General features: G+C 35.1%; 1 protein-coding gene and 1 pseudogene across 1 annotated transcript in view; both read left to right on the top strand.

The window, feature by feature from the left end:
* The window catches only part of COL25A1 (collagen type XXV alpha 1 chain), a 445201-nt gene that overhangs the window by 366752 nt on the left and 51083 nt on the right, over positions 1-27366 (top strand). The window contains exons 16-20 of the mRNA XM_035709664.2: positions 2274-2306; positions 2724-2759; positions 7467-7511; positions 20438-20500; positions 27157-27225. Coding sequence (XP_035565557.1) covers positions 2274-2306; positions 2724-2759; positions 7467-7511; positions 20438-20500; positions 27157-27225 — 246 coding nt within the window. The remainder of the gene's footprint in view (positions 1-2273; positions 2307-2723; positions 2760-7466; positions 7512-20437; positions 20501-27156; positions 27226-27366) is intronic.
* Positions 15273-15404, top strand: LOC112671771 (U4 spliceosomal RNA; annotated as a pseudogene).

Raw genomic sequence — 27366 nt, 5'->3', positions numbered from 1 at the left:
TTCACAGTCTAAGTTTTTAAAAAGAGAATTAAAATATCATTCATAGTCCTTCCAAATGAAACTGCTCCAATTTCCACAAATAAATCAGTCTTTCAGGAAACTGTCCTTTACTCTCCATCCAATTTCTATGAGAACTAAGTCTTGTCCTTATTCTCATTGGTAGGTTACCCAGCCACTTTCCATAGGACACTAAAAATAAAAGGTTTTAAACTGCAGTTAATACAAGCAACTTCCTTTTATTTACAAGTTTATTGCAACCTTTATGCCCTGTTGTCAAAATGAAATAAACCGATAATTCTTATTCTAATAAAAAGTACATGGCAATGGAATTTAGGGAGTCCAAAATTCACTTATTCTCTAGTTGCTTCAATTTCCTTATCTATTAAGTGAAAACAGTAATATCTACCCTATCTCATCAGAGATTTATGGGGTATAAATGAGATGAGAGAAGGGACTTAGCAAAGTCAAAATTGCTTTTAGGAATATTAAGGTCTTATTGTGCAAAATATTGCAAACCTGATTCGTTGGTGTTGATGGCTTTCAGATTTGATTTAGTAGAAAGAGAAGTGTTATTTTATTAGCTGCATTTATTTTACTCCCCATTTGGACCTCAATTGAATGTTACTGGTGAGAAGGAGAAATCAGTATAAGACAGTATTTAGGGGCTTAATGTTTTGAAATGTTTTAATTTTTAACTTGGGTAATAACAATTACAGACATCAAAAGAGCTCACATATGTATCAGTTTCTTCAGTAAGCTAATTTATTATTTCCTTCTTCCTAAGCTTTTTTTCCTTCCTAAAATTTTTTTCATTTTGACCCTTGACTGCTGACTTGTTTAAAACATTCTTTTTGAGATTTGTTCATTCACTTGCCATATAGGTATCGAGCATCTCCTATGGGCTGGGCACTGAATAAAAATTGACAATGAATCTGCCCCCATGTGGTTGATTGTCTGATGAAGGGACAGACAATGAATAAGGCAGAAAAGATAAATACGTAATTATGAAGTGAACTATGCAGGGCATGAGCAGAGCTCAGTGCTGTGTAGTAGGATGTGTATGTAAGGGCATGATCTGAAGTTGGTAGGTGAAGGGTTCTTTGAGGCAAAACCATGTAAGCTGAGACTTCAGGAGAGAGCAGTTTCCAGCGTGGGGAAGAGGTGTGAAGAATTGTGCAAGGGGAACAAATGCTCCATGTACAGAGGCCTGAGACCTCATCTGTGTCTCTAAGAGAGAGTGATGAGCAGCTTCCTAAATCCAGAACAAGGGACCAGACCCCTGGAGTTCCTTGAGCACTTGCATGAATATGGCAACTCAGGAAATTCCAATAAGTACCTTCCTCCTGTAGCAGTTCCTATTTTCTCGACAGACTCAAATGGTTAAGTTTTCTCCCTTCTTTTTTTTCTTTTTGCCTGGTAGTGTGTTCATGGGACAGAGGCTAGAAGGAGCTTGAAAATCTAGGCCCTTTGTTGATCTCATTTTAGAAATAAGCAACATTCTTAACCTCCATATTATTTTCCACGAATCCCTCTATGCTGATTTTATAGCATGTTTGCTTCGGAATGTGGTCACCTTCTGTCATATTCCGATGGAGTACAGTGCTTTTTAAGAAAGCAGATTCTATCTCATGATTTTCTCCCAGATCTTACATATGTCCCTGCCACCAAAGAGTCATCCATCATCCTGTAATTTTCTGGTGACTGCATCAAAATGAAATAAGTGTAAAGCCAGAGAAAATGTGCTGGTCGTAACTGTGAGAGTGCTTCATGAGGAAAACAAACTGACCTGCTACGTGGCTTTTTCCAGCTCGACATCATTAACCCTTTGACTTCATCTGTTGAACCCTGACTTTCTGAAGACCAAGAGGGTTAAGGAACTCCCAATAACTGAGAGCCTGTGACATTAATACATTCCAGAAATAGAGAAAACCAAAATCCCAGATCTCTAAATTATAATTTATTACTTTAGAATACAGTCTTAGCATTATATCAAGGGAAGAGATACATGTTCATGTATTTATATTGACTTCAATGAATACAGTCCTTAAGTATTTTGCATTGAAAATAAACCCATGTTTTTAGAAAGTGCATTGTGTACCTTGGAAATTGTTGGCATCTTAACAACTGACATGTTGACATAGTCCTATGGAGTGTGGTTAGGTCTGGTAGTATTGGGGCTCTTTTGAGTGCCATGTTGATAATGGCTTTCTGTGCATTTGTATGATTTTTATTCTCATAACTTATGGGATAATCTCTCATGGGTTTTGTTTTAGGGTGACCCTGGATCATCTGCTGCAGGAATTAAGGTAACTGTAACCTTGTGAATGATTGTACCCCAGGAGTTACAGTTCTGAATTTTATAAGCCTCTGCTTTCTCTTCTTTTGCACCAGTTCTGATGGTTATAACTGTTTCTATTCTTCTGCAATAATCCCCTTCCAAACACAACGGGGAGTATCTGCTGGAAATCTGATAAAGGCTTAAATAAGAGGCCTTGCCTTGACTTCTCTCTGCAGTTGGTTTTTATGGAAATGTGGATTTTTATGTGAGCTTTAGGTATGTTCACAGCAAAAAGATTTTCCTGTCTCTGGTGAGATATACAGTAATAGAATAAAGTGAAATGACCAGGAAGGCTAGGCCATCTCTGTGAAAGTGTCCAGAGGCCTGAGGACTTTGGAAAATTATTGTAAGATTGTTTTTATCATCTTGGGTTTTCTTTGTCCAGGGGGAACCTGGAGAATCTGGTCGTCCAGGACAAAAGGTAATACTTCTAGTGTCGTCTTTGTACCATCCCATATTTGCCATTTTATATCTACTATTCTCTGTGTAATATGAAAACAATTATTGAAAAATGATGCAGTTTTCATGCTTTGCATGCAGAGTGTGATTGTTTTGCATTTTAAAAGGGTTGATGCTGACCATGGCAAAATATGAAACACTCTGTACATGTAAAAAGATGCTCTGTATACTACGGTCTGCATATACTCAGCTGTTTGAAGCTAACAGATCAGTCAGGTTGGAATGCCAACAGCTTGCATGTTTAAAGATACTCTGCATGTTCCTATCATTCATGAGAAGAAGTGAGCATTTACTAAACTGTTTCAATTGCAAATGATAGTTTCTTATATTCCTTTTCCTTTCATTTCATATACTTCCCTACTGATAACTTTTTGTGTGAATCACATCTACCTATGCAATGAATATTATGTTATACACACCGGATTTTTTAATAAACTAAGCTTTAATTGGAGACACTAGCCAAGCACTTTAATCAATCTGTGGATACATACACGAATTTTTTAATCATTTGTGCTTCACTTCAGTGACAAATTAGAGGATATGCAGTGATTATGTTTAGATTCATATTCTCATTTGAGTCTGAGACAGGAAACAACTGTTAGCAGTTTATTGTTTGAGCATCTGGATATCAGTGCCCTGTGCCGTCAGATTTTAGGTAACAGATGTATGGTAGCTAGCGAGTAAATGTGAATTCCACATTAGGTTAAATCTCTTAAGATCATAACTCTACCTCTATCTAGCAATAGCTGATGTTGTAGAAAAGAATATGATTAGAGACATAGAATCTACCTCAGTGTAAATGGAAAGATAGAATCAATCTCATTGTAGGAATTTGGAATCTTAAGACATAGTAAAATAGTGTTCCCACACTCTTGAAGTCATTGAGAGGATCGTTGCTTTGTTTTAAACACCTAGGACTAAAGTAATTTTTGAGAAGGTCTTTCATGTTCTTTTAAAATTCCTCTAATTTAAAAACAGAGTTTTCTTTTAAAACTCAGGCTCAAAGAGTAATGATTCATCAGGGCCCAGTTTCAGGTAAAGTTCAGACTTTTCCAAAGAGCCCAGAAGAATTCTGCAAATTTTGGTATTTAATTCCTAAGATTTCCTACTGATTCTATATGTAAGAACTCTGAAATTAGTGGTATCATCAGCGATCCATGGTCCACTTTCTTTTGAAAAAGCAAATAATCTTCTCAGATGATCTAATTTTAGGTTGCTTAGTCTTTAAAAATTAAAGGCTAAATTTAAATTGCTCTCCAAATCTGTAGTATACTAAAAGAAATGTCTGCAAGACTATTATGCCTTTTTAACAAAACAAAACAAATCTGCTGTAATTCTGTATAGGTTCCACTGTTTTCAGAGTGGAAGATCCAAAATGATTTTCAATTGCTTAATAAAATATTGCCTTATCATGATTATTTAGAAATACAGTTTTGATTCACTCCTGGAAGTTTATAGGTTTACATATAGAAACATTGGATTTCCTTTGTATTTCATTACAAATCTGCTTTAAATTATATGGAGAGAAGAGGTGGATTCATTAAAAGCTCACAACCTATCTGAATGAGTACGTGCCCTGAAATGAACAGCATCTTTTTTCACCAATATTTAGGCCAGATTCTATCCTTTGATGCAATCTCACTTGCCCACCATATTTATGACTTCCTTTGTCTAATATCAGGATTTGGCAATACTTAACCCAACATTGCTTTAAAAGTAGAGTATTCCCATGCTTGCTGCTTACTTAAGATTAGAAAATGACAAGCAGGATTGAGTACAGAATCAATTCAAGAGATCTTCCATGGAATTTTCCTCATCATTGAAGAACTGTGTTGTGGATTCAGTACTTAAGCTGAAATGTATGAGGGACATTCCAGAAATGTAGAAAGTATTGTGACAGAACGAAAGCCCATTAATTAGCTTTCTGCTGTCTGGTGTTGTCCAGTATGAAAATTTGTTATTTAGAGCAACATTCATAATGTAGAATGATTTCATCATAGTTGTTTTTTCTTTGATAGATTCAACAGTAAAGTATGTGATGACATGACTTAGAGTATGTTTTTATGTTCCTAATATAAATGTGTAGATTTATAAAATTAGGTATTATGTTTTATCACATAATTCTTTCTTCCTAACTTCTCCACATCTTTTATAAAATATATTTTTTTAATTTTAAAGGGGTAAAAATACTTGATCCTCCATTGGAAGGGATCCTCCCAGTTGAAGTATATCTAAAAGTATAGGGCACTGTAACAGGGATGTGGGGCAAAAGCAGAGTCCTAACTTTGACAGTGAACAACGGTCTCCTTTAGTGGAGGGTAAAAGGGAGAGAAAAAAAAAAGAACCTGAAATATAATGTGTAAAGCTTAATCTACTTGGACAGGTATTCTTTGAATGAAAGAACAAACCAATTCTTAATTATGACCCAGATCTGACCTTGGGCTGTGTATGCCCAAGAATCAACCCAGAGAAACTTCTGGGCCAAGACATAGCGGAGAGTGGAAAAGTCAACAAAAACCATGTCTTACTGGAAGACAAGTCTTCATGGCATAAATACAGGGAATCTATATAGGAAGAAAAGACTTCCTAAGAATGTTGACATGTTCCACAAAGGTTAACATTAAATATTTTATAATCTTTCATTATGTTGACTACTACATTAAGGAAACATAAATTTTTCCAAATTTAGCAGGTCAAATTTACAAAAATCCAAGAAAATGAAATATGCATTCCTGAAATATGTTTCCTTTGAAAAGTCCACTTAATACTTTAATATAAATACATACCTACCTACATACACATGTGATATAGGAAACAGCTAAAAGCTAAAGTCTAAGTATTCAATCTACATTGTAAAATAGCCCATGATGTCTCATACATATTTCTTATTGTTAGAAAACATAAGCATGTGTCTATGAATGCATGTAAATATAAATATTTTTTAAAAAGTAGTCATAGAGTCCTTTTTAATATAGTGTGGGGGGGAGGCGTATGGTGAGAACTGCAGGGAAACAGTGTTATGACTGCTATATTTTCACACATTTCTAATGGGATGCCCTGAGTTTCGGGGGCCTTTCCTAAAACAATATGAAACTAAATTTATCACTAATAGGTTTACTTTTAATTGGTTGTATATTGTACTACAATTTACTGTATATTCAAAGGCCTCGAACTTCTTTTTTTGAAGTAAAAGAGAATCTTCAGTAAAATATGGATGCCACCCTACTTATTGGATCTACTTAAACTTATTGATTGAAGGGCAAAGAGGAAAGAAAAAAGAAAATCAAATGTGTAACATTTCCTTGGAAAGTTTAATCTACTTGGACAAGTTTTCTGTGAATGGAATATCAAATTCTTAATAATCATTCCTTCTTCTCTGGCATAACCTCATCTTAGTCTTACTGTTCACAGTGCAAAATTTCAGTTGAATAGTTTCAAACAGCATGGCTTTTCTTTTGCATTCCTGAAGCACCTCTGCCCTAAACCATCAGGAAAGTTGTTGTCCCCTCTATGCCTAACCATACAGCTTAATAAACAGTATCTGGAGTCATTGTTTGATAATACCAAAGCAAATTATGGCTCTTCATGATATGAAAGTAATACAATTAAAAACAAAATATATGATTGTTCTTAGTAGATTTTCCTTGGAATGAGGATTGTTAAGGCATTTAGATTAAAAGAAATGTCTCCCTTTACCACTTTTATTTAGTGTGATGTCCTAACCTCTTTCAATATAGTTGTCTGTCCCACTGACTGACCATTATGAAACAATGTGTGCCTTTTACCCTCAAATGTTTCCACAAATAATAGTCACCTCAGTCCAATACAGGATGGACTTTCATTTTCTTTGGCAATTCCTTTATGTTTTCTTAGTGGAATTCAGGAGATTTTCTAAGCAATGTAACCTCTTCTCACTATACTTTATTTAAAACAATGTAGACAATTCTGTGAAAATGAGATTTAGCTTGACTCCAGTGTGCTCACACAAAATGTACCACTTAATCTCAAACCTGTATTCAGGAACAGCTGCACGCATGGTACCATTAGCCCTAAATTGTTAAGCAGGGTTACCTAGACTCAACAATTGTCAGAAATACAGTCTGGAGTTAAGTATAATCTTAACTATGCATTTATATTCTCATCATTCAGGAATGGAAAAGAAATCTTACAATACTTTTAAGTGAGCAAGACTTTTAATGTGTATTGTTTTGATGTGACCATCTGTTCACACAGCCAACTCTTGATTATCTGAGGTAAGAGAGCCCTGGAATAGGATGCATTATTCAAATGCATACATAATCCTCATTTCAGCAAAGAGCTTCAGCTTCCACAAGAAATCATTTACTAGGGAAAAATAAAATGTAGGAGTTCCTTTTACTTCTCTGACTGGCTTTCCAGTAGAGATGCCAATGAGCAGTGAGATGGCAGGAAGAGAGAAAATCCTGAAAAATCTGCAAGGTGGTCAACCAATCTCTGAATCAAGAGTTGACTGAACTGTATAATCTCACCAAAGTTCTTAAAATTAGACAGTATTTATATATGTATATATATATATATATGCAACAAGTATTCAGTTAGGAACTGAATACAAATCATTTGCCATATTTTTCTCCAGATACTGTGAATGAGTGACTATTGTTCTATAATGCTATGTGATTTTCCTATGTAGGGTGAATCAGGGCTTCCTGGGCTTCCTGGACTTCCGGGGATAAAGGTAAATAAATACTGCACTGACAGTCTCAGCTTCATAGAACTGTAATTGTGAAAGTCACAAAAATCAAAGGAAAATAGGAAAAAGAGAAAATTAAAAACATCACGCTATTCTTTAAATCCTCTCCAGCTATCTTGATCAATTAATTTTTTTAAATCAAGGGGCACCTGGGTGGCTCAGTCTGTTGGACATCTGACTCTTGATCTGAGCTCAGGTCTTGATCTCAGAGTCATGGGTTCAAGCCCCACATTGGCATTTTTTTTTTTTAGGTGGCATTTTTAAATTGAAAACAGGCACAGGTATTGCTAACATTTGCCATTGCTACAGGTATTGCTAATGTTTGCCATTGCTATCTGGACTGTATTCTACTATTGAACCTACTATGCCCCTTGAAAAAAATGTAAGTGCCACATAGGAATTTTTAAAGTCCAGAATGTCTACTTTCACATTTTAATTTTATTCTTAACATCCTATCACAGTCTTAACATCCCCATAAATTAAACATTTAGGTAGCTGTTTTTGTAATTCATTCATTATAATAATTGCTCTAAAATATTTTCTGCTTCCACTTCCTATCAATAACTCTCACTGCATAGTACAAACCAGATTACTATTCTGACCTATATACTATTTCCATAAACTTTGTATGTATCTTTTGAAATAATTGCTTAAATCTTAGTTTACATTGTTTTCCATATTTTAAAATCATCTAAAAATATTAAGAAACTTTCATTTTTTTAATTGCTTAAAATTTTTCACATGGCAATTGATAAGGCTTAAAGTTCTACTGCCCTAGGAGTAGTTCCTCCTTTAAGATCTGCTTTTTAAACCTTAAAAGTTTTAGAGTTTTCTTTAAATTCTAGAACCATTTGAGAGAGTAACATAATGCAAGTATATTTTTCCTAATTTGTTCTCATAGATTTTGAATCACTCTTTAGTGTGCATTAGACCATTCTAAAATTAATAATCCTAGTTTCAGTGTAAGGTTATATATACTGTTTGATGAAAGTTGTGTTTGAAGTATGGTACATGAAATAATATAGCTTTAGAATAAATATGTTAAATTATTGAGTTCCCCAGACATTGTATGGTATCACATATATTTTATGACTTTATTTGGTATAAGTAGCAGACATGGAAACTGTGTTTTTCAGTCTGACACTCAGAAATTCCTGCTTTTTGTTTGGTGTTTCCAGATTAGTATCATGGACATTTAGATATGTCCTTTTATTATATTTTGTCTTTGGCTTCCTCAGTGAAAAAGTACACTCTATGACAACAGCTTACTAAAGGGTTGAAGCCTTTTCCTTATTACTTGATATTTAGCAAATTAATTGTTTCCAAAAAAAAGTATGTGTTTCATATTGTAGAGTTTATTTATGGCAGTTCCTTAGTAATTCCCATGCATTAAGAAAAGAGCTTTTTACAAATGATTGGGAGATCATAGATTTTTAAAACAAATTTAAGAAAATTATACTCAACATTAGTTAAATCCCTGGTTGCATTATAAATAAAGGGGAAGGTGTTGGAAAGAAGGGACATTTGGGAAGGGCTGGGACAGTGTTTCCTGCAGCACTTACTCATAAGTTAGCGGAGCTGTACTGCTAATGCCAGCTCATGTGTCAGGAAACTCAGAGCTGCATTGAAATTCAGTTGTCCCTTCTCAGGAGTACGAGGCACTCTCTTGGCGAGAAAGACTATGTAAGGGTAAAGGTGATTTACCCTCCAAAATGAACAAAAACCAATTTGAATGATTCTATTTGTTATCATTACCTCTTATTTATATTATGTCTTCCACCACGAAAAATATCCCAGGGCATTTCCCTAGTCACATGTGAACTAGTCTGAGTGTTTTGAACTTTTTTAAATTGGGAAGAGTGTTGGTGATTTGCTACCTCCGGTAAATGTTTTTATTCCTAGGGTCCTAGGACATTGTCAGATAGATTTTGTCAAGATCATATAGCTGATATTTTTGTTTTTAAACCTTTACTGTGACTGCTGTGATAAGCTATCCATTGACAAACCTTTTTATCCTTCACTAGAGATACTTTTCTGTACAATTACCAAGTATTTTGGAGGAAATACCCAGTATTTGATTTAAATCACGGATTCTGTTTTTGGTTTAATTACCTTTGTCTTCTCGCTCTAGTTCAGGATGTGAGTGAGCAATATTCTATCTTTATAATGTAGTAGGTCCTCAGGATACAGAGGTCATTTTGTGAAGGAGACAATTTAAGAACACATTTTCATTATTAGTCATTGGATATGTATAAATTTAGAGTTACAAATTTATAACTTTATGATAGAGATTCATTAATTTGAGATGTTCTTTAGAACAAGCCTTGCTTCTACTCCGTTGCTAACCACAGGATAGTTAACAGATTTGATTTCATAGTTTGATTGAGTAACAATATTTAAAAGATGAAACAATATGTATGGATTTAAAATGTGTGGTAGCCAGAACTTGTATGATAGTTTATGCTTTGGAAATACTTCCTGTTGCTATTCATTCCTTTATCTAGTGGTACTACAGAGAGCATGCACATGCCATCCGTTATTTCCAAGACATTGAGGAAACCAGCCATGACATACCAGGGAAGCTTTGATTCACCACCTGTTGCTCTCGGGGAATGGTGGGGAACTTAATGAGCACCCAAATGCCTTCCACACAGCCCTCAGGAAATGAGCAAAGTGCCTAAATACAGACAGCAGACTCATCTATCTATCACCTCAGAGTCCCACTCAGAGAAAAGTGCTGATACCTTGGGCATACATAATAAAAGTCACCAAGAACAGGCATAACTTAATTTCAAACTACTCTTAAGCTTCCTGTACAAGTATTGGAAAAGTTCTTTCACCATGTGGAAGACATTTGGAATTCCTATTTCATGCATTCATGGTTCATATAGTGTCAAGATGTTCAACTGGGAAAATTAAATTATGCACAATGTACCATGCAGACATTGATCTTCTGGAATAAGATTTGAGCTCAGAAAGTGATTTTTATAAATAAGCCTTCAAATATGTTTTTCATGGGTAAAGCTGACTGTAACTAGCTTTTCTGATATCATATAAAAGGGTAAGACCCGAAGTTCCTATTTTTAAAATTTTTCTCTCCACACTTATTTTGAAAAATGTAAATACATTACTTACTCTTTTTATGATTACATTACTCTAGTAATGAAGCAGTAGAGAACAGTGATCAAGGGACTTGACTTTAGAACCAGACCATCAGTGTGAGGGTCCTGGTTCTACCCTTTACCAGTTAATGAAGCTATATCATGACATTGGACAAGTTACAATAATATCCTTGTCCTCTGGTTTTCCTATAAAATAAGAATCATCATTGTACATAACTTAGAGTTGTATATATTAAATGAATTAATATATGTGCAGATCCTAAAATATCACCAAGCAGATAGTAAATCCTATATAAATTTTAGCTATTACTCTTTCTCTTGGAGCAGCTCAGAATATTGGAAAATTGGTTATGTACTTATTCAATATAATCTTTCCTCATGTGAGTAATTTTAATCTGGAGAACGTAAAACCATTTACATTCTATAGTCCATAGAGGTAAATTCTGAAAACTCCTTTGCAGTGATGATCAAAGTTACCTTTAAGGGCAGTGATAAACCTGCTTTTTCTTGAAACATCACACTATGCCCCTACTCTCTAACTTCAATATATTCCAGGAACAAAGGATGCGGGGACACAACCTTCTGGGCATAAGACATGGTACTGTCAAAATTCTCCTTCCTACACTGTTCACAAGAGAAACTGGACATGTAATAAGGAAGATTTTCTAGGCCCCAGTCATAGTGTTGCCTGGACCAAGACATTTTTTACAAATATGGGTTTTCAATGCTTGCTTTTCTCCTTTCAACAGAAGCCACCAGTTTATCTCATCATATTCAGAGAGTAAATTAGGAAAAATTTATATAACAGTAAAATTAGTAGAGTAGGGAAACATAATACAGGAAAAATTTCCATCAAATGAAAAAAAAATCATTTAGGTGGCAAAAAATGTTAAGTATTTTCTCTCAAACTTGATAGTTTTCTTCTGGCTTCCACATTAGTGAAAATTTGACATTCAGATTAAGACTTTGAGGATTGGGAGGGTACAAGACAGTAACTAATTCTTTGTATCTCATTAGATGAAATCATCCTTGACACTGAATCATATAAAGACTGAACTTTATAGGTGGCAGGAACATTTTCTTTTTTTTCTTTTTTTTCCTTTTTTAAATTTTTTATTTGTTCATCAGAGACACAGAGAGAGGGGCAGAGACACAGGCAGAGGGAGAAGCAGGCTCCATGCAGGGAGCCCGACGTGGGACCCAATCCCAGGTCCCTAGGATCAGGCCATGGGCTGAAGGCGGCACTAAACCACTGAGCCACCTGGGCGTCCCACAGGAACATTTTCTTAGGCATTCTTAGGATTAATGACAGTGTTCAATAATCTAATAGAAATCCATCATCTAAATCCACTGAAGATGTTCCTTCCTCAGAAACATCAAATCATATTTTAAAGACAGAAGAGGAAAGTTTTTGGAAGTAACATAGGATGTGAAATGTATTCCTAAAAAAAGAAGGAAAGAAAGAAATACTGGTTAAAAGGATAAGATTGTGTTATTGTTACTTATAATTATTTCCTGCCTGCACAGAGTACGTCTGAGCAGCTGAGTAGTTTAAGAATCCAATTAGGAAACTCATACAACCAGAAATCAGAGATTTTTAGCAGCCATAATGAAACTTCCAATAAATACACTGAATGTTTTCATGATGTAATCCTGTTTAAAAAAAAAAAAAAGCAGAAAGGTATGTTTTCTGAGTTTTAAATAAACCTGCTATTGCAGTTCATTTTCATCATATCACCAAGATGTTTTAATTTATACTCAAATTTTATCCTTCAGGGAAATAGTGTTTTTGGGACAGACTATTTTCTCATTCTTTTTTTTGCCCTCAATAATTTTACAAATCAATCATTACAAAACCTAGCTGCCTGGAGGTTCTTATTACAACAAATGTTCTTGCTGTAATCCTCAGAAGCAGGTATCATGCTGACTTGAATTCTAATTAGCCTTTAAGCAAGAAGAATATTGTATGGCTAATGCATTCAGTGTCAAGACACATTAATCAAAATTATTGGTGATGTTTTAGCACCCAGGCAAATCAGCACATTTTTCAAGCCCTGTTGTACTATTTTTTGGGCAATGAAAATTGGATCTGCATGGGGGTAATAAATATCATGGAAAACATGACTTGGTTTAAACTGGTATGTTAGAGGGGTTTTAGAGACAGGTTAAAAAAATAATATCTTTTACTGCCTTAATTGATAATGACTTATAAAAATAAAACAAATGGTAATAAATGAAAAACCAGAAATTTTTCTGTAGGCAAGAGCTAATCAGTTAGGACTTTCTGGCCACCATTCCATTTAACAGATGATAAGTCTGGAAGTTTATAGGGAAACACCCAGGGAGCCATTTCTGTATGAATAAAGCTGTCTCTTCCTTTTTTACCTTGACCAGTAATGCCATCTATATATTTGTTGACTCTTCTCACCTACATGAAGATAAATTTGACAGAATATTCAGTGAACTGTCCTAATAGCCATTTAGAATATAAAGGAAGTTCATTTCAAATACTTTCTTCTTATGTATTAAATGTGGGCTTGAAGGAAAATCAGTCCAGATTTTATTGAATTCTAAAACTTAGTGAGACTTTTGATAGTTATTGTTAGATTTCAGAAAAGTCATGTTCTTAGGAATTTTTCTACCTTCCTTGTAATATAGAAAGCTAGTTTTTGTTGCCCTCTTTGTTAGTAAAGAAAGTAATTGTTTGCACTGTTTGGGGATACTTTGTTTTGTTTTAGGGTGTTTTGTTTTGTAGGGGGGAGTTGTCAGAATACACAGGATCTAAGCTATTTAAATTTTTAAAAGTAACAATAAATGAGTTGGACAAAAGTGGCTTCGGTCAAAAATCTTAGTTTTGTTGTATCTTTTTTAATCTATAGAGTGAATAGATCCCACCTATCTACAGCTAAATTTTCTTGTTTGTGCACACATTGCCCATTTATGATAGAAAGCTGGGTGGATAGAAAGGGAGAGAGGAAGGAGGAGAGCTCTAATACTTACACTTTCATGATCAAGGGAAATTTTGGTGCAAAAACAGGATAATTGTTCAAATATAGTACTTACTAGCTACTGTGACTTATTTTCATTGAGCTTCATACTACAAGATCAAAGTTGTGGCTGCTGAAATAGTTAGCTACAGTTGGAGCTAACTATCAATGTGAGACCATTAGGTCCTCCAAAGTTGGTCATGTGAGGATACACCTTTGATCTCAGCTAGAGCTAGTCTCTGTGGACTTGGTTCTGCATCTTTATGTGCCCTGGCTGCTTAAAACTTTCATTCAAATTAGCAACTTGTGTCAGATTTTCAGATAGGACTGCTTGCTGCTATTGTTGCTGCTCCCAACAATGTATTACTAGGACTATACTGTGCTATATTCTGAGTAAACAGCATCTCTTCTGTAGAACCCAAATCCCAGTCTAGTTGCCAAAACCACAAGTACTATATTTTTTATTTTTTTCTACCAGCTTAACATAGGTAAATGTGTTACAGTTTCAGTATTGATTTGATTTTTGAACTCATTGATGGTGAACTAATTAAAGAACAAACAAAGAGCAAAACTCATGAAATAACTGAGGAAGAAATCAAATGCAACATCTAAGACAAGAGCAGAAAATTAAACCAAATTTTTTCTCATTTTGAAATTCAAGGCTGTATTAATGCCATATTACAGTAGCACTAATAAAACTGAGATTTCTATTTCACTGACAACCATTTAATTACAGGCTTGCATTGTGGCTTGGATAGGAGAATATTGTGCCAGCTATTAATTGTGTTTCGGCGGTTAAAATTTTGGATTGTGTTAAGGATTCTGATAAATAGTTCTGTATATATTTTATCTCCAGGCTTTGGTTAAATCAGGGGTTGAGTTAGATATTATATTGTTTTATTTTCCTGTGTCTGTCTCAAGCTTAGATCTAGTTGGATGTTTCCAGGACCAGTGAAAACACAATGACAAAAATAACAGATTAAACCTGGATTCAATAGTTGTGGTCATGATAAAGGAACAGAAAATTTTAAGATGCTTCTTCCTCTCCATTCTTCTTCTTTCCTTCTGTTCTGTTCCCTACTCTCTCCCTGCATTCTTCCATGATTCCTTCTTCTTCTCTTTCTTCTTTTTACTTTTCTGTTTCACTGTATTTGGGCACTAACTTTGCAAGCAATGACACTTTAAGATGTGTCAGTTGGTTGCCTTCACTCTTTTGATTCCTTTTATATAGGATCAGTAATACCAATAGGAATGGAATCCCAATTGACTTTGTAATTTTGTTCTCAGTAGGAACAAAAGTAAAAACCCAAAATGCTATCTGACTAGAAATGGTGAGTAAAGAGAGAGGTAGAGGAAGATTATATATATATATATATATATATATATATATATATATATAATGAGAGAAAATAAATATATATGTATGAAACTTGAGAGAACAGATTAAAGTGGCTCTGAAGTAATGATCTAACTCACTTTTATGCTATTCACCAGTGCCCTGGTGTTCATGACAAACCAATGTGTAAAGCTCTGCCTTTCTCCTATTTTTCTTAGACATTTTTTGTTGTCATTTTTTAAAAAGTGCTAACACATCATAAACTGAAAAAATTAATATTGTTTCAGAAAATGTCATATTTAACTTTGCACAGTGGCAGTATCGTAGCCAATAAGGTTTATCCTAGGCGTGATTACTTCTAATAGAAAATGTCATTATTTTGTTGTTTTCACTTCCGTGGTGCAGCTATTTTACTTGCTGCTTACCTGTGTAAATACACATTTCCCTGATTATGATATTCAGTATCTGCCCTTTTCAAAGGATCTCTGCCTTATGTTTTCATGTTTATTCCTAAAATGGCTCATAAAAATTATAATTTGGATTTTCTAATTCGAGTAATTGTCTTATAAATTTTTTAAAACTCTAAATTTAATTGCCCTTCATTAAAAGTAATATAAGAACTTAATTGCACTGTCATTCCAACTTCCTCTATTGTATCTCTCCCCTATTTTGGGTACTCAAGCTATTATGTGAGAATAATTTTCAATTTAGCAATCTTATTTCCCATTGATTAAATAAGATTAGATGTATAAAAATGACCTTGAGAATTATTATATATAATAAATATATATATATTTATTATAATATAAAAAATTACTTCTGCTCATTGCCCTGAAAATTTACATAACCTCATTTTTGTAGTCTGATTTTCTCCAAAGATTTTTTTCCCAAAGGTGTTTTGTGTTTGGATCATATTTCAGCTAGGAAAGCACCCCTACCTCCTCCTAACGTAATTTCCTTCCTCTACCCTGGTTAACTAGTATTATGACTATAGTAGAATAACCCATTGCCTTTTTTATTTTTTTGCCACAAAACCATAAGTTGCAATGGCCTTTCTCCTAGACATTTTAGGAGGTTAAATTTTTAATCAGTCTTTGTCAAAGAGGCAAGGTTTTTTTTAAAGGATTATATTTATTTAGAGAAATTCAGTAGGTATGAACATCTTCTCCTTTTCCTTCTGTACAGGAAGAAAACTCATTCTTAGTACACCTGTCACTTCTCTACCTTATACACATGTAAGATTGTAAAGACTTTTTGCAGTCCTGAAGTCTCTGACAGCTGGATATTACTCATGAAACAATGATATATTCACATGAGAAAATTTAGGGTTACTTTTTGGAAGAAGTTGGAGTGGTATTGAGTATAGCCCTATACAGGTTGTAGAGAAACAAGAACTTATCTTGTATATTACCAATTAGTTGCAGAGATGCTGTAATACTATTACTAACAACAACAATTAAATGATAGCTAGCGTTTTTGAGACTACAAGGGCAACAATAATAACAAATAGTTATTGTTCACTTAGCACTAAGTGCTTTGCTTGCATTATCTTATAAGTCTTGACTAAACCACCCCTTTACAACAGCAGAATCTTCCATTATTGGGCACCTCAGGATTCCAATTTGCAAAGCCAGGCTTTAATTCAATTCTATACCTTGGTACAAACAGTTCTCAAGAATTTTGGTCTCAAAACTCCTTTCCACACAAAACTAGGATTGAAAAATTTTCATTTATGTAGATTTATATCTATTGATGTTTCTGTATTAGAAATTAAAACTAAAGAATTTCTAAACCCATTATATGTTAGTTAAACATTTTTTGTGAAATATAACTGAATTTTCTAAAACAAAACAAAAAATTAGCAAGAACAGTGCATTGTTATACTTTTTTTTTGGCAAATCTCTTTAGTATCTGGCTTAACAGAAGGTAGCTGGATTGTCATATCTGCATATGTGTTCAATCTGTTGCAATTTGTTGTTTTAGTTGAAGTAGATGAAGAAAAACAGCCTCATACAGAAATGTCATTGGAGAAGGGAGGATTATTTTAATAGCGTTTTCATAAAATTGTGGATATTCTTCTTTGATACTACCCCAAAGTCTACAAATGGTAGTTTCTTAAAGGTTAAATGGAATGTGGAATCTGAAACCTTTTCAATGAACTTTTCCTACTGTGCACAATAATACAAGTAAATAATACAAGAAAAAGCACTTTGAGAACCTCTGGCATTAGCTTAAGGAGTCAAAAACACAACCTGACCAGCTCAAGACCATGAGTAGACATATTTATGCATTATTTACTTCAACAATTATCTTTCAAGCCTGAAACAGAAAAGAGACCAATGATTATTTCCTCCCCATTCTGCCAAGATATAGAGAGGATTAAGATAATGTCTCCAAAGTGGTTGAGAGCTCTGGAATTAAATAAACATAAAATTGTGATCTTAAAGTTAGTATGCTGTTTTCCCCTTTAATAAATTGAAATAAGAAATGAATACATCAATATGGTAGATGCTTTCTTAGAATGAAATAAGGTAAAACTAATCATACTCAAAGTCTTTAAAGTTAGCCAATATTAGCAGTGCTAAAATCATTCTGTCAAATGCATTGCTAATTTTTTATCTTGAAATAAATTTCCCTCTGTTTAAAACATTCAATTTAAAAGAACTTCCTATACTTTCCTTGGGAGAATTTAATGTATATTCTATATTTTTTAAAGGAAGACAAATCACTTTTGTCTGGCCACTTATATACTTATTTGTGAATTTTGAAACTGCATGCTTCATCTTTTTATAAACTAAACACTAACCTGAATAAGAAATATTTTTTTCAACATTTACACTTTTTTCTTCTCTTTCACTAATATGCTTTAATGGTGTTCTATTTGCTTTGCTAAATAGTGAGATCACTTCATTTCTACTTGAAGATATGCAAGAATCTTTTCTACCCATAAATTTTTAACCTATTAACTTACATTAAAATTTCATAACAGTAATTCATTACTAATGATACACATTGATTTTATTATAACTTTTTTCTTGAGAGGTGGACAGAGGATATTTATGTATTTGTATATGAAATTTTATTGGGATAAGTATCTTATTTGTAAATAAATGTATTCTTGTGATTTTTGTGTTTAAAATAACAAGTTAAACTCCTTTTTGAGTAGAATGGTCACCACTGATTTCTCCTAATATTGTTGATTTTCATTTTAGATCATTAGGAGATTATCCAAAAATTATTTGTTAGAGTCTCCCTTCCATTATGTATAAGGATACGGAAACAGGTAGAATAGAGTTGCAGAAAATTCACAAACAATAAGCCTAAAGCATTACTTAGCCTCCACCTTTTTTTTTCTTAAATCAGTACATGAGCATCAGAGCTAGAGATAAATATATTTGAGTTCTGTATCAATGTGTTACATTTTGTGGTAGTGATATCCTTTTGTTCTCCACCCAGTACCCAAGATTTTATGCAGCTTATTTTTAAAACTCAAATGTTTCAAAATATTTGATGACATTTTAAGATTTCTCATAAAACATCCTTTCTGTATCTTCCTGCTCAACTCTAAGTATCAAAAAACAAATGTTGAAATATTGCTACATTAGAAAAAATCAAATGTATTAAATAATATTAGCGACTGCTCCAGAAATAATCCATATGGGGGGGGAAAGCAGTAAGTATGGGAACAGAGCCATGACATTTTTTGCTTTAAAACTTTTCTATAGATTTCAGGAAGTTAGACTCTTAACATTTGAGCTCACACTGTTAAAAAGAAAATAACATTTTATGGATATTGAAGAATATCTGAACACTGGTCTCAGGTGTTTTCTGACACCAAACGTGATGTCTTTACCAACACCAATTCTCCAGTTCTCCGATCTTCTAACATCAACTGGGTGTCCTACAATTCAATCCTATTGTGACACCAACTACTTAGGGTTAGTGTCAGACTTCACAGGTTTTAAGGGCTCAATCTCACAAACCTCCCGTCACTTTCAACCCCAATCCCAAATACTAGGTCCCCTGGTTACCTGCACTTCTGAGTTGCTTGTTAGTTCAAGAGTACTTCATCCCATTCAAGTTTGATAACTGGCTACAATAACCATAAAAATTATACATACAATGATCATAAAAGTCAGAGAAATGCCATGTTATTACAGTTTATTATAAAAGATGAAAATAAAGAGATCTGTAGGGTGAAGTCAAAAGAGTCTTAAGCACAGGAGCCTCTGTCCCCATGGAGTTGAGATGTACCATCCTACAAGCACATTGATGTATTCACCAACTTGGAGGCTCTCCAATCCCTACTGTTTAAAGATTTTTATAGCCCCCTGTTCTGAAGCTATCTAAGAACCCACCAAGTCTCCTCATTAGAATAAACTCAGATATGTTTGAAAGGAGTTTGTAATGAATAACAAAAGATACTCCTATTACTCTTTTATCAGAAAATTCCAAGGGTTTTAAGAGCTCTGTGCAAGGAACCAGGAACAATATCAAATATATATTTTGTTATATCATAACTGGGTTTCCTCCAGGTAGTGGGGACAAGGTTTTGGAAGTATAGCAAGGAGAGTACTTTTCCTTTCATGCTGAACACTCCTGATCTCTTCCCTAGCCCCACCTATGTATCAGTTTATCTATTGCTGCCTACCATACATATTACCCCCAAAACTAACAACAATTATTTCACAGTTTTGGAAGAATAAGAATTTGAGTACAACTCAAATGGGTGCCTCTGGCTCAGTGTCTTCCACGAAGATGCAATTAAACTGTCAGCCAGGTCTGTGGTTCATCTGAAGATCTGAAGACTCTACTGGGGTGGACCATCTGCTCTCATGCTGCCAACACACATGGTTGTTGGCAGACCATGGGCCTCACCATGTGGATTCCTCTATAGTACTGCTCACAGCATGGCAGCTTGCTTTCCCCAAAAGAAGTGATCCAAGAGAGAGAGAACAAGAAAGCATCCCCAAGATGGAAGCCACAGTCTTTTTATAACTTAGTCTCTGAAGTGATATCCCATTACTTCTGCCAATATATTCTGGTCATTAGATATGAGTCAGTAAGTCCAATATACACTTTAGCAGAGGGGATTGCACAAAGGCATGAATACCCAGGAGGTGGGATCATTGAGGCCTATCTTAGAGGCCACCTACCACATTTACCCTAACATAATGGATCTTAATGTAGTAAATATTAAGAAATGGTGGACAACAGACGAGAAAGAAATTTGTAAAGACATTTATCTGGCTCCTTTTTCACTTTCACTTTCTCAATTTCTCCAAAGCTTTGCTCAGAGTATTTTCACTGACCAAAACCAATTCTGATTAATTTTATACTCAGTAGCTAGGTTTCAGCAGAAAGCTGCATACAATCAAAGGACTAAAATCCCAGTAAAAGTAAATCAGTTTAAATACTTATTTACTGCCAAATAAATAACAATCTCATATGCCATCTTTTTTAAAGGGAGAACCAGGTTTCATTGGTCCTCAAGGAGAACCAGGCTTACCAGGGTTACCAGGCACAAAGGTAAGTTGAATTTTCTCTTTCCTTTATTTCTGAAATATTTTTTGAAATATTTTATTTATTTATTCATGAGATACACAGAGAGAGAGGCAGAGACATAGGCAGAGGGAGAAGCAGGCTGCCTGTGGGGAACCCCATGCAGGACTTGATCCCAGGACTCTGGTATCATGCCCTGAGCCAAAGGCAGATGCTCAACCATTGAACCACCCAGGCATCCCTATTTCTGAAATATTATGCCATATATTTTTAGTACATTATGTTGAAATAAGTGTGGAATGACTTTACTGTTTAGGTGACCAGATATTTTTGCCTAATAGAGAACTAAAATACCTATTACCTAACACTTTTTTTTGTATATTTTTTATTAGAGTTAGATTTGCCAACATATAGCATAACACCGAGTGTTCATCCTGTCAAGTGCTCCCCTCAGTGCCCATCACCCAGTCACCCCAACCCCCTGCCCACCTCCCCTTCCACTACCCCTCGTTCGTTTCCCAGAGTTTGGAGTCTCTCATGTTTTGTTACCCTCACTGATATTTCCCACTCATCTTGTCTCCTTTCTCCTTTAATTCCTTTCACTATTTTTTATATCCCCCAAATGAATGAAACCATATAATGTTTGTCCTTCTCTGATTGACTTACTTCACTCAGCATAATACCCTCCAGTTCTATCCACACTGAAGCAAATGGTGGGTATTCGTCGTTTCTAATAGCTGAGTAATATTCCATTGTATACATAGACCACAGCTTCTTTATCCATTCATCTTTTGATGAACACTGAGGCTCCTTCCACAGTTTGGCTATTGTGGACATTGCTGCTATAAACCTTGGGGTGCAGGTGTCTCAGTTTTTCACTGTATCTGTATCTTTGGGGTAAATCCCCAGTAGTGCAGTTGCTGGTCATAGGGTAGTTCTATTTTTAACTCTTTGAGGAACCTCCACACAGTTTTCCAGAGTGGCTGCACCAGTTCACATTCCCACCAACCACGCAAGAGGGTTCCCCTTCCTGCACATCCTCTCCAACATTTGTTGTTTCCTGTCTTGTTAATTTTCACCAGTCTCACTGGTGTAAGGTGGTATCTTATTGTGGTTTTGATTTGTATTTCCCTGATGGTAAGTGATGCAGAGCATTTTCTCATGTGCTTGCTGGCCATGTCTATGTCTTCTTTGGTGAAATTTCTGTTCATGTCTTTTGCCCATTTCATGATGGGATTGTTTGTTTCTTTGCTGTTGAGTTTAAGAAGTTCTTTATAGATTTTTGATCCTAGCCCTTTATCTGATAGGTCATTTGCAAATATCTTCTCCCATTTTGTAGGTTGTCTTTTAGTTTTGCTTACTGTTTCTTTTGCTGTGCAGCAGCTTTTTATCTTGATGAAGTCCCAATAGTTCATTTTTGCTTTTGTTTCTCTTGCCTTCGTGGATGTATCTTGCAAGAAGTTGCTGTGGCCAAGTTCAAAAAGGGTGTTGCCTGTGTTCTCCTCTAGGATTATAATGGATTCTTATTTCGCATTTATATCTTCCAACCATTTTGAGTTCACCTTTGTGGATGGTGTAAGAGAATGGTCTAGTTTCATTCTTCTGCACGTGGCTGTCCAATTTTCCCAGCACCATTTATTGAAGAGGCTGTCCTTTCTCCAGTGGATAGTCTTTCCTGCTTTGTCGAATATTAGTTGACCATAGAGTTGAAGGCCCATTTCTGGGTTCTATATTCTGTTCCATTGATCAATGTGTCCATTTTTGTGCCAGTACCACACTGTTTTAATGATCAGAGCTTTGTAGTACAACTTGAAATCCAGCATTGTGATGCCCCTAGCTATTTTTTTCTTTTTCAATATTCCTCTGGGGAATATTTGGAGTCTTTTCTGGATTCCACACAAGTGTTAAGATCATTTGTTCCAACTCTCTGAAGAAAGTCCATGATATTTTCATGGGGATTGCATTAAATGTGTAAATTGCCCTGGGTAGCATAGACATTTTCGCGATATTAATTCTTCCAATCCATGAGCATGGAATATTTTTCCTTCTCTTTGTGTCCTCCTCAATTTCTTTCAGAAGCGTTCTGTAGTTTTAGGGTATAGATCCTTTACCTCTTTGGTTAGGTTTATTCCTAGGTATCTTATGCTTTTGGGTGCAATTGTTAAGTGGGATTGATTCCTTAATTTCTCTTTCTTCAGTCTCATTGTTAGTGTATAGAAATGCCACTAATTTCTGGGCGTTGATTTTTGTATCCTGCCACACTGCTGAATTGCTGTATGAATTCTAGCAATCTTGGGGTGGATTCTTTTGGGTTTCCTATGTACATATTACTAACACTTCTAATGGGAATACCATACTAAATAGAGTAATAGGAAGTTAATTTCAGAAGACCTCAGGTAGGATAACAGGATAATGAAATATATTAGTTGCTCATTTCCCCCAAATTATCCTTAAAAAGATATGATGCTGTTTGCCTCCTGACTGTATGAAAAAAATGGGGGCATTCTGATGAGGAGAGATAGAACTCATTAACTTCTGCACCTTATTGCCAATTTTAGGACATACTGTAAATCAAACATTATTACTATTCCCCCCTCACTCCCTAGATTTCAAAGGCAAGTACTGATGTCATATAGATTCCTACGTGCCTCATCTCAAAAGGATCTATCCTGAATAATGTCTGCAGAAAGATCATATAATGAAAACCATTTCATGATCTTCCACTTGGCAATCCTGGAGAGGGCCCCAAAACGAAATCTATATGCCTCCGTATAAAAAATTATGTTTTTATGGATGTAGTCGAACCCATAGTTCTCTTTTTATCTACTCAGTAAGACATAAAAAGGTATAGCTCTGAAGATGGAACTTTACTCATGACAGACTCATGAATCAAAGGAGCAAAATTAGATCAAACTACATTCTTTTATTTTTAAACTGTAGAAGTCTTTGCCTCAATATGTATTGTATTCACCAGAAGTAAGCCAGGATGATTTCTAAGAGCTAGGAAATATGTTCATGGTCTGTTTTGACAGAGGGCTCCTCATTTCCACTGATCAAGAGAAAATAACTCTAATCCTAGTAAATGGAAACTATGTGTGGCCTAAGGGGGACTGAAACTCAGTAGAATTTATGCAAAAATTGCTGTTTTCTCAAGCAATTTCTTTTTCACATAATGAGCTGTCAGGCTTATTAACAAAATGTGAGGAATGCCTGAACTGATACACACAAGAAATATGCTTTCCTGGAAAAAAGAGAGAGAGAAAGCTAGAGAATAATGAGGATTCCGTGTTCATATGAGAACCTTGTATTTATTCAGACTTGTAGCCTTAGAGCCCTGTAAAGAAAGAAGCCAGCCTCATAGATCAGCACAAATAGAAAACTTAGTCAATACCAGAGAGAACCAGGCATGAATTAGATCTTTAAATGTTTGTAGCATTTCATTTTCTAAAAAGGAGGAAGTAGAAAAAACACAGGTAGTAGGGAATGGATTTCATTCCTGTATATCATTTCTTTAGTTCACTGATTTTCAACTACTCTGCAGTTTCAGGGCACCTGGCTGGCTCAGTCAGTAGAGCATGAGACTCTTGATCTCAGAGTTGTGAATTTGAGCCCCACGTTGGGTATAGAGATTACTTAAAAATAAAATCTTTAAACTACTCTGGAGTTGGAGTACCTAGGTGGCTCAGTCGGTTAAGCATCTGCCTTCGGCTCAGGTCATGATGATCCTGGGATCGAGCCCCCATGTTGGGTTCCCTGCTCAGTGAAGAGCCTACTTCTTCCTCTCCTCCCCACACATGCTCTCTGTTGCTATCTCTGTCTGTCTCTGTCTCTCTCTCTCTCTCTCTCTCAAATTAATAAATACATCTTTTTAAAGAATAAAAATAAACTACTGTAGAGTTTCAAAAAAATCCAGATGTAAACCCAAAAAATCAACATTGATTTCTGTTCATGAAGAACCCAGCCTGATTTGAACAAATACTGTTCTGAATTCCCAGTAAAAGTAAAGAATGTACTGTACTTGTTTTATATGTCCACAAGAAGGAATGTGGGTAGGATATTTGTTTTACTAATGGTATTTTAACAATTATATTAACAATACTAGCAATTTTCAGCTGAATTGCCTTTCTAACATGAATTTAGTATCATAATGGAAAAGTAGTTTATTTAAAATTCTCTCTCAGTTGAACAGTGGCCTTTTTCCAGTTGTGTAGGCAAGTCTGTATTTGTACCACTAAATTTGGATTTAAAAAATAAACTAACCCTGCATACCCCCAACACAGTAAAGAGAGATTATAAGGAAGGAAGATGTATAATGATATCTAAAAATCTGTTTTTATGTACTGCCGTATCCTCAACATCTGTATCAGTGTCTGGGAGAGACCTATATCAGTCTAAAGAACGGGGGTTTTATTACAAATAATTCTGAATGCTTTGAATACAATGTTTATTCATTAATTCAGCACATTTTTTTTTGCCAGACATTTTTCTAGTATTTGAGAATGAGGAGTAAATGCAACAAAAATTGTCTACTCTCCTGAAGCTTACATTCCAGTATGTGGGAGACTAAGGTAGAAGGAGAGAAAGAAGTATACACATAATTTTCACATAACATGTAATTCATGTAACACATAATTTTCATACAATACATAATTCCATACAGTGATAAGAAGCTTATTAGGGGCATTGTGACAAAAAGTGATTCTAGGTAAAGATATATAGGTTCTGCTCCTAGAGTATGCTATAGATAAAGGATTTTCTCAGGTTTTTGCTTTTCTTTAAAATAAGCGTATAATTAACTATTTTAGAATTCTTCTGTAAAATATTAAAAGAAAGACCAAATATGGTACATCTTTAAAAATTAGAATTCCGGGCGGCCCCGGTGGCATAGTGGTTTAGCACCGCCTGCAGCCTGGGGTGTGATCCTAGAGACCCGGGATCGAGTCCCACGTCGGGCTCCTTGCATGGAGCCAGCTTCTCCCTCTGCCTGTGTTTCTGCCTCTCTCTCTCTCTCTCTCTCTCTCTCTGTGTCTCATGAATAAATAAATAAAAATATATAAAAATTAGAATTCCATACACCAACAGAGGCCCTTCCATCTCTAATGCCTGGAAAATCCCTTCTGTAACATCTTTTCCGTCTCTTCCATACAGACAAGTCCCTTGCCTTTCTTCCAGGCTTTCCATTTTCACATTCTTTTCAGCTCATGTTGAAGAACCTGCTGGGCCTTCTTTAATCCTTGCCCTAATCTATCCATCCTCCCCTGCACTATCCCAAGGCTTTCCAGAGTGGGCATGATACAGATAAAGATCTTAGAATTTAGAGCCCAGTATCACCCAGGACAGATCCAATGCTACTTTATTTTCCTTTCCACAATGAATCAATTTCTTCAGTGAGGAGGGTGCCTTTCTCACCCATAAATATGGCATCACCACTCAATTCCAAACCTGTTTGGTTATTGCAAGTCTACCCATCAAGCAAGCAGCCAACATTTTCTACTCCATGTTCGGGAATGGAAAATGACACAGTCTTCCTGGATAGTGATTTGGCAAGCTTTTCAAATGTTTGTACTTTTGGACACAGCAATTCCCCAACTAGGAATTTACCCTAAGAAAATGACCAGATATGTGCAAAAGATTTACAAAAACATTTATGCAAATGTTGAAAATTGAGCACAATTAGTTTTACATCATAGCTTGCCACTTCAAAGCTTTGTAATTTTGGACAAGTTACTTAACCTTTCTGAGCTTCAGTCTCCTCATCTGTAGACTCTGGGAACTAGCAACTTTCTCATTTATCCCAAGGGTTAAGTAAGATAATGCATGTGAAGTGTTTTAGGCAGCTGCTGGATTCATCAACAGCACAGTCATAAGAAACAATAATTATAAAAAATACCCTACCCATCCTTTAGGACATGACTCAAGTCTTACCTGCACAGAGCCAATCTGGACCATTCAAAACCCTATGGGATTTTCTTTTCTCCCACGTATTAGCCTTATATTACACCTTAATTCTTAACTATTTTGTTTATGTGGATCTTCTCTAACTAGATCATCAGTGATCATGTTCATACCTCATAGAGCGATGAATATAGTTAAAAGCTATAACAAATATATATATCTTGCACTATTCTCAGCACTTTGCCTTTATAAGTTATGAGATCAGTACTATAATTTTCTTCACATTACAGAGAAAATCGAGGTTTTCAGAACTTAACTAATTTGTCCCAAAACACAGAACTGGTTTAAAAAAAAAAAAGCAGAGCCAGGATTAAAGCCCAGGATGTCAGATTGCAAAACCTGGTACTTAACTGCTTTGCCATGCTTCCTCCTGGCAGATCTTTAAAAAGTGGCTACAGAATGAAAACTGTGTCAACATCTGTCTTAAGATATAATAATGGCTCTTATCAATTCCCTTTGAAAGTCTTCTATTTACCAACATAGTTATCAGACAGGCATTACCAAACCATTTTCATGTGTACAAAATAGGTATAATACAAACATTGAATAATTGTTTTGATCATTAAATGAGATAATCCATGTTAAGATTAATACAATGCAGGATACATGGTAAATAAATGGTAACTCTGTGCTTTCCTTGATTTTATTCAATTCACTTATTAACCTACAGGGACAAGCCTGGAGGGGGGAGAGGAATTGCCATTTATTTATTTTGTATTCTGTGACAGGGTGAACGTGGAGAGGCAGGACCTCCTGGAAGAGGTGAACGAGGAGAGCCTGGAGCCCCTGGACCAAAGGTCAGTTATTCTTGTATTTGACAATAGCTTTCTTTGGTTTGGAAATTTGTCCAACTTACTTTAGAACATTAAACTAGAATACAGTTCTTCAATGGGAATTAAAACAGCAAAATATCACAATTTATTGAAATGCACACTGTT

The sequence above is a fragment of the Canis lupus genome, chromosome 32, assembly GCF_003254725.2.
Source record: "Canis lupus dingo isolate Sandy chromosome 32, ASM325472v2, whole genome shotgun sequence".
NCBI lineage: Eukaryota > Metazoa > Chordata > Mammalia > Carnivora > Canidae > Canis > Canis lupus.
The sequence above is the reverse complement of the archived record's forward strand: the minus strand, read 5'-3'. Positions and strand labels throughout refer to the sequence as shown.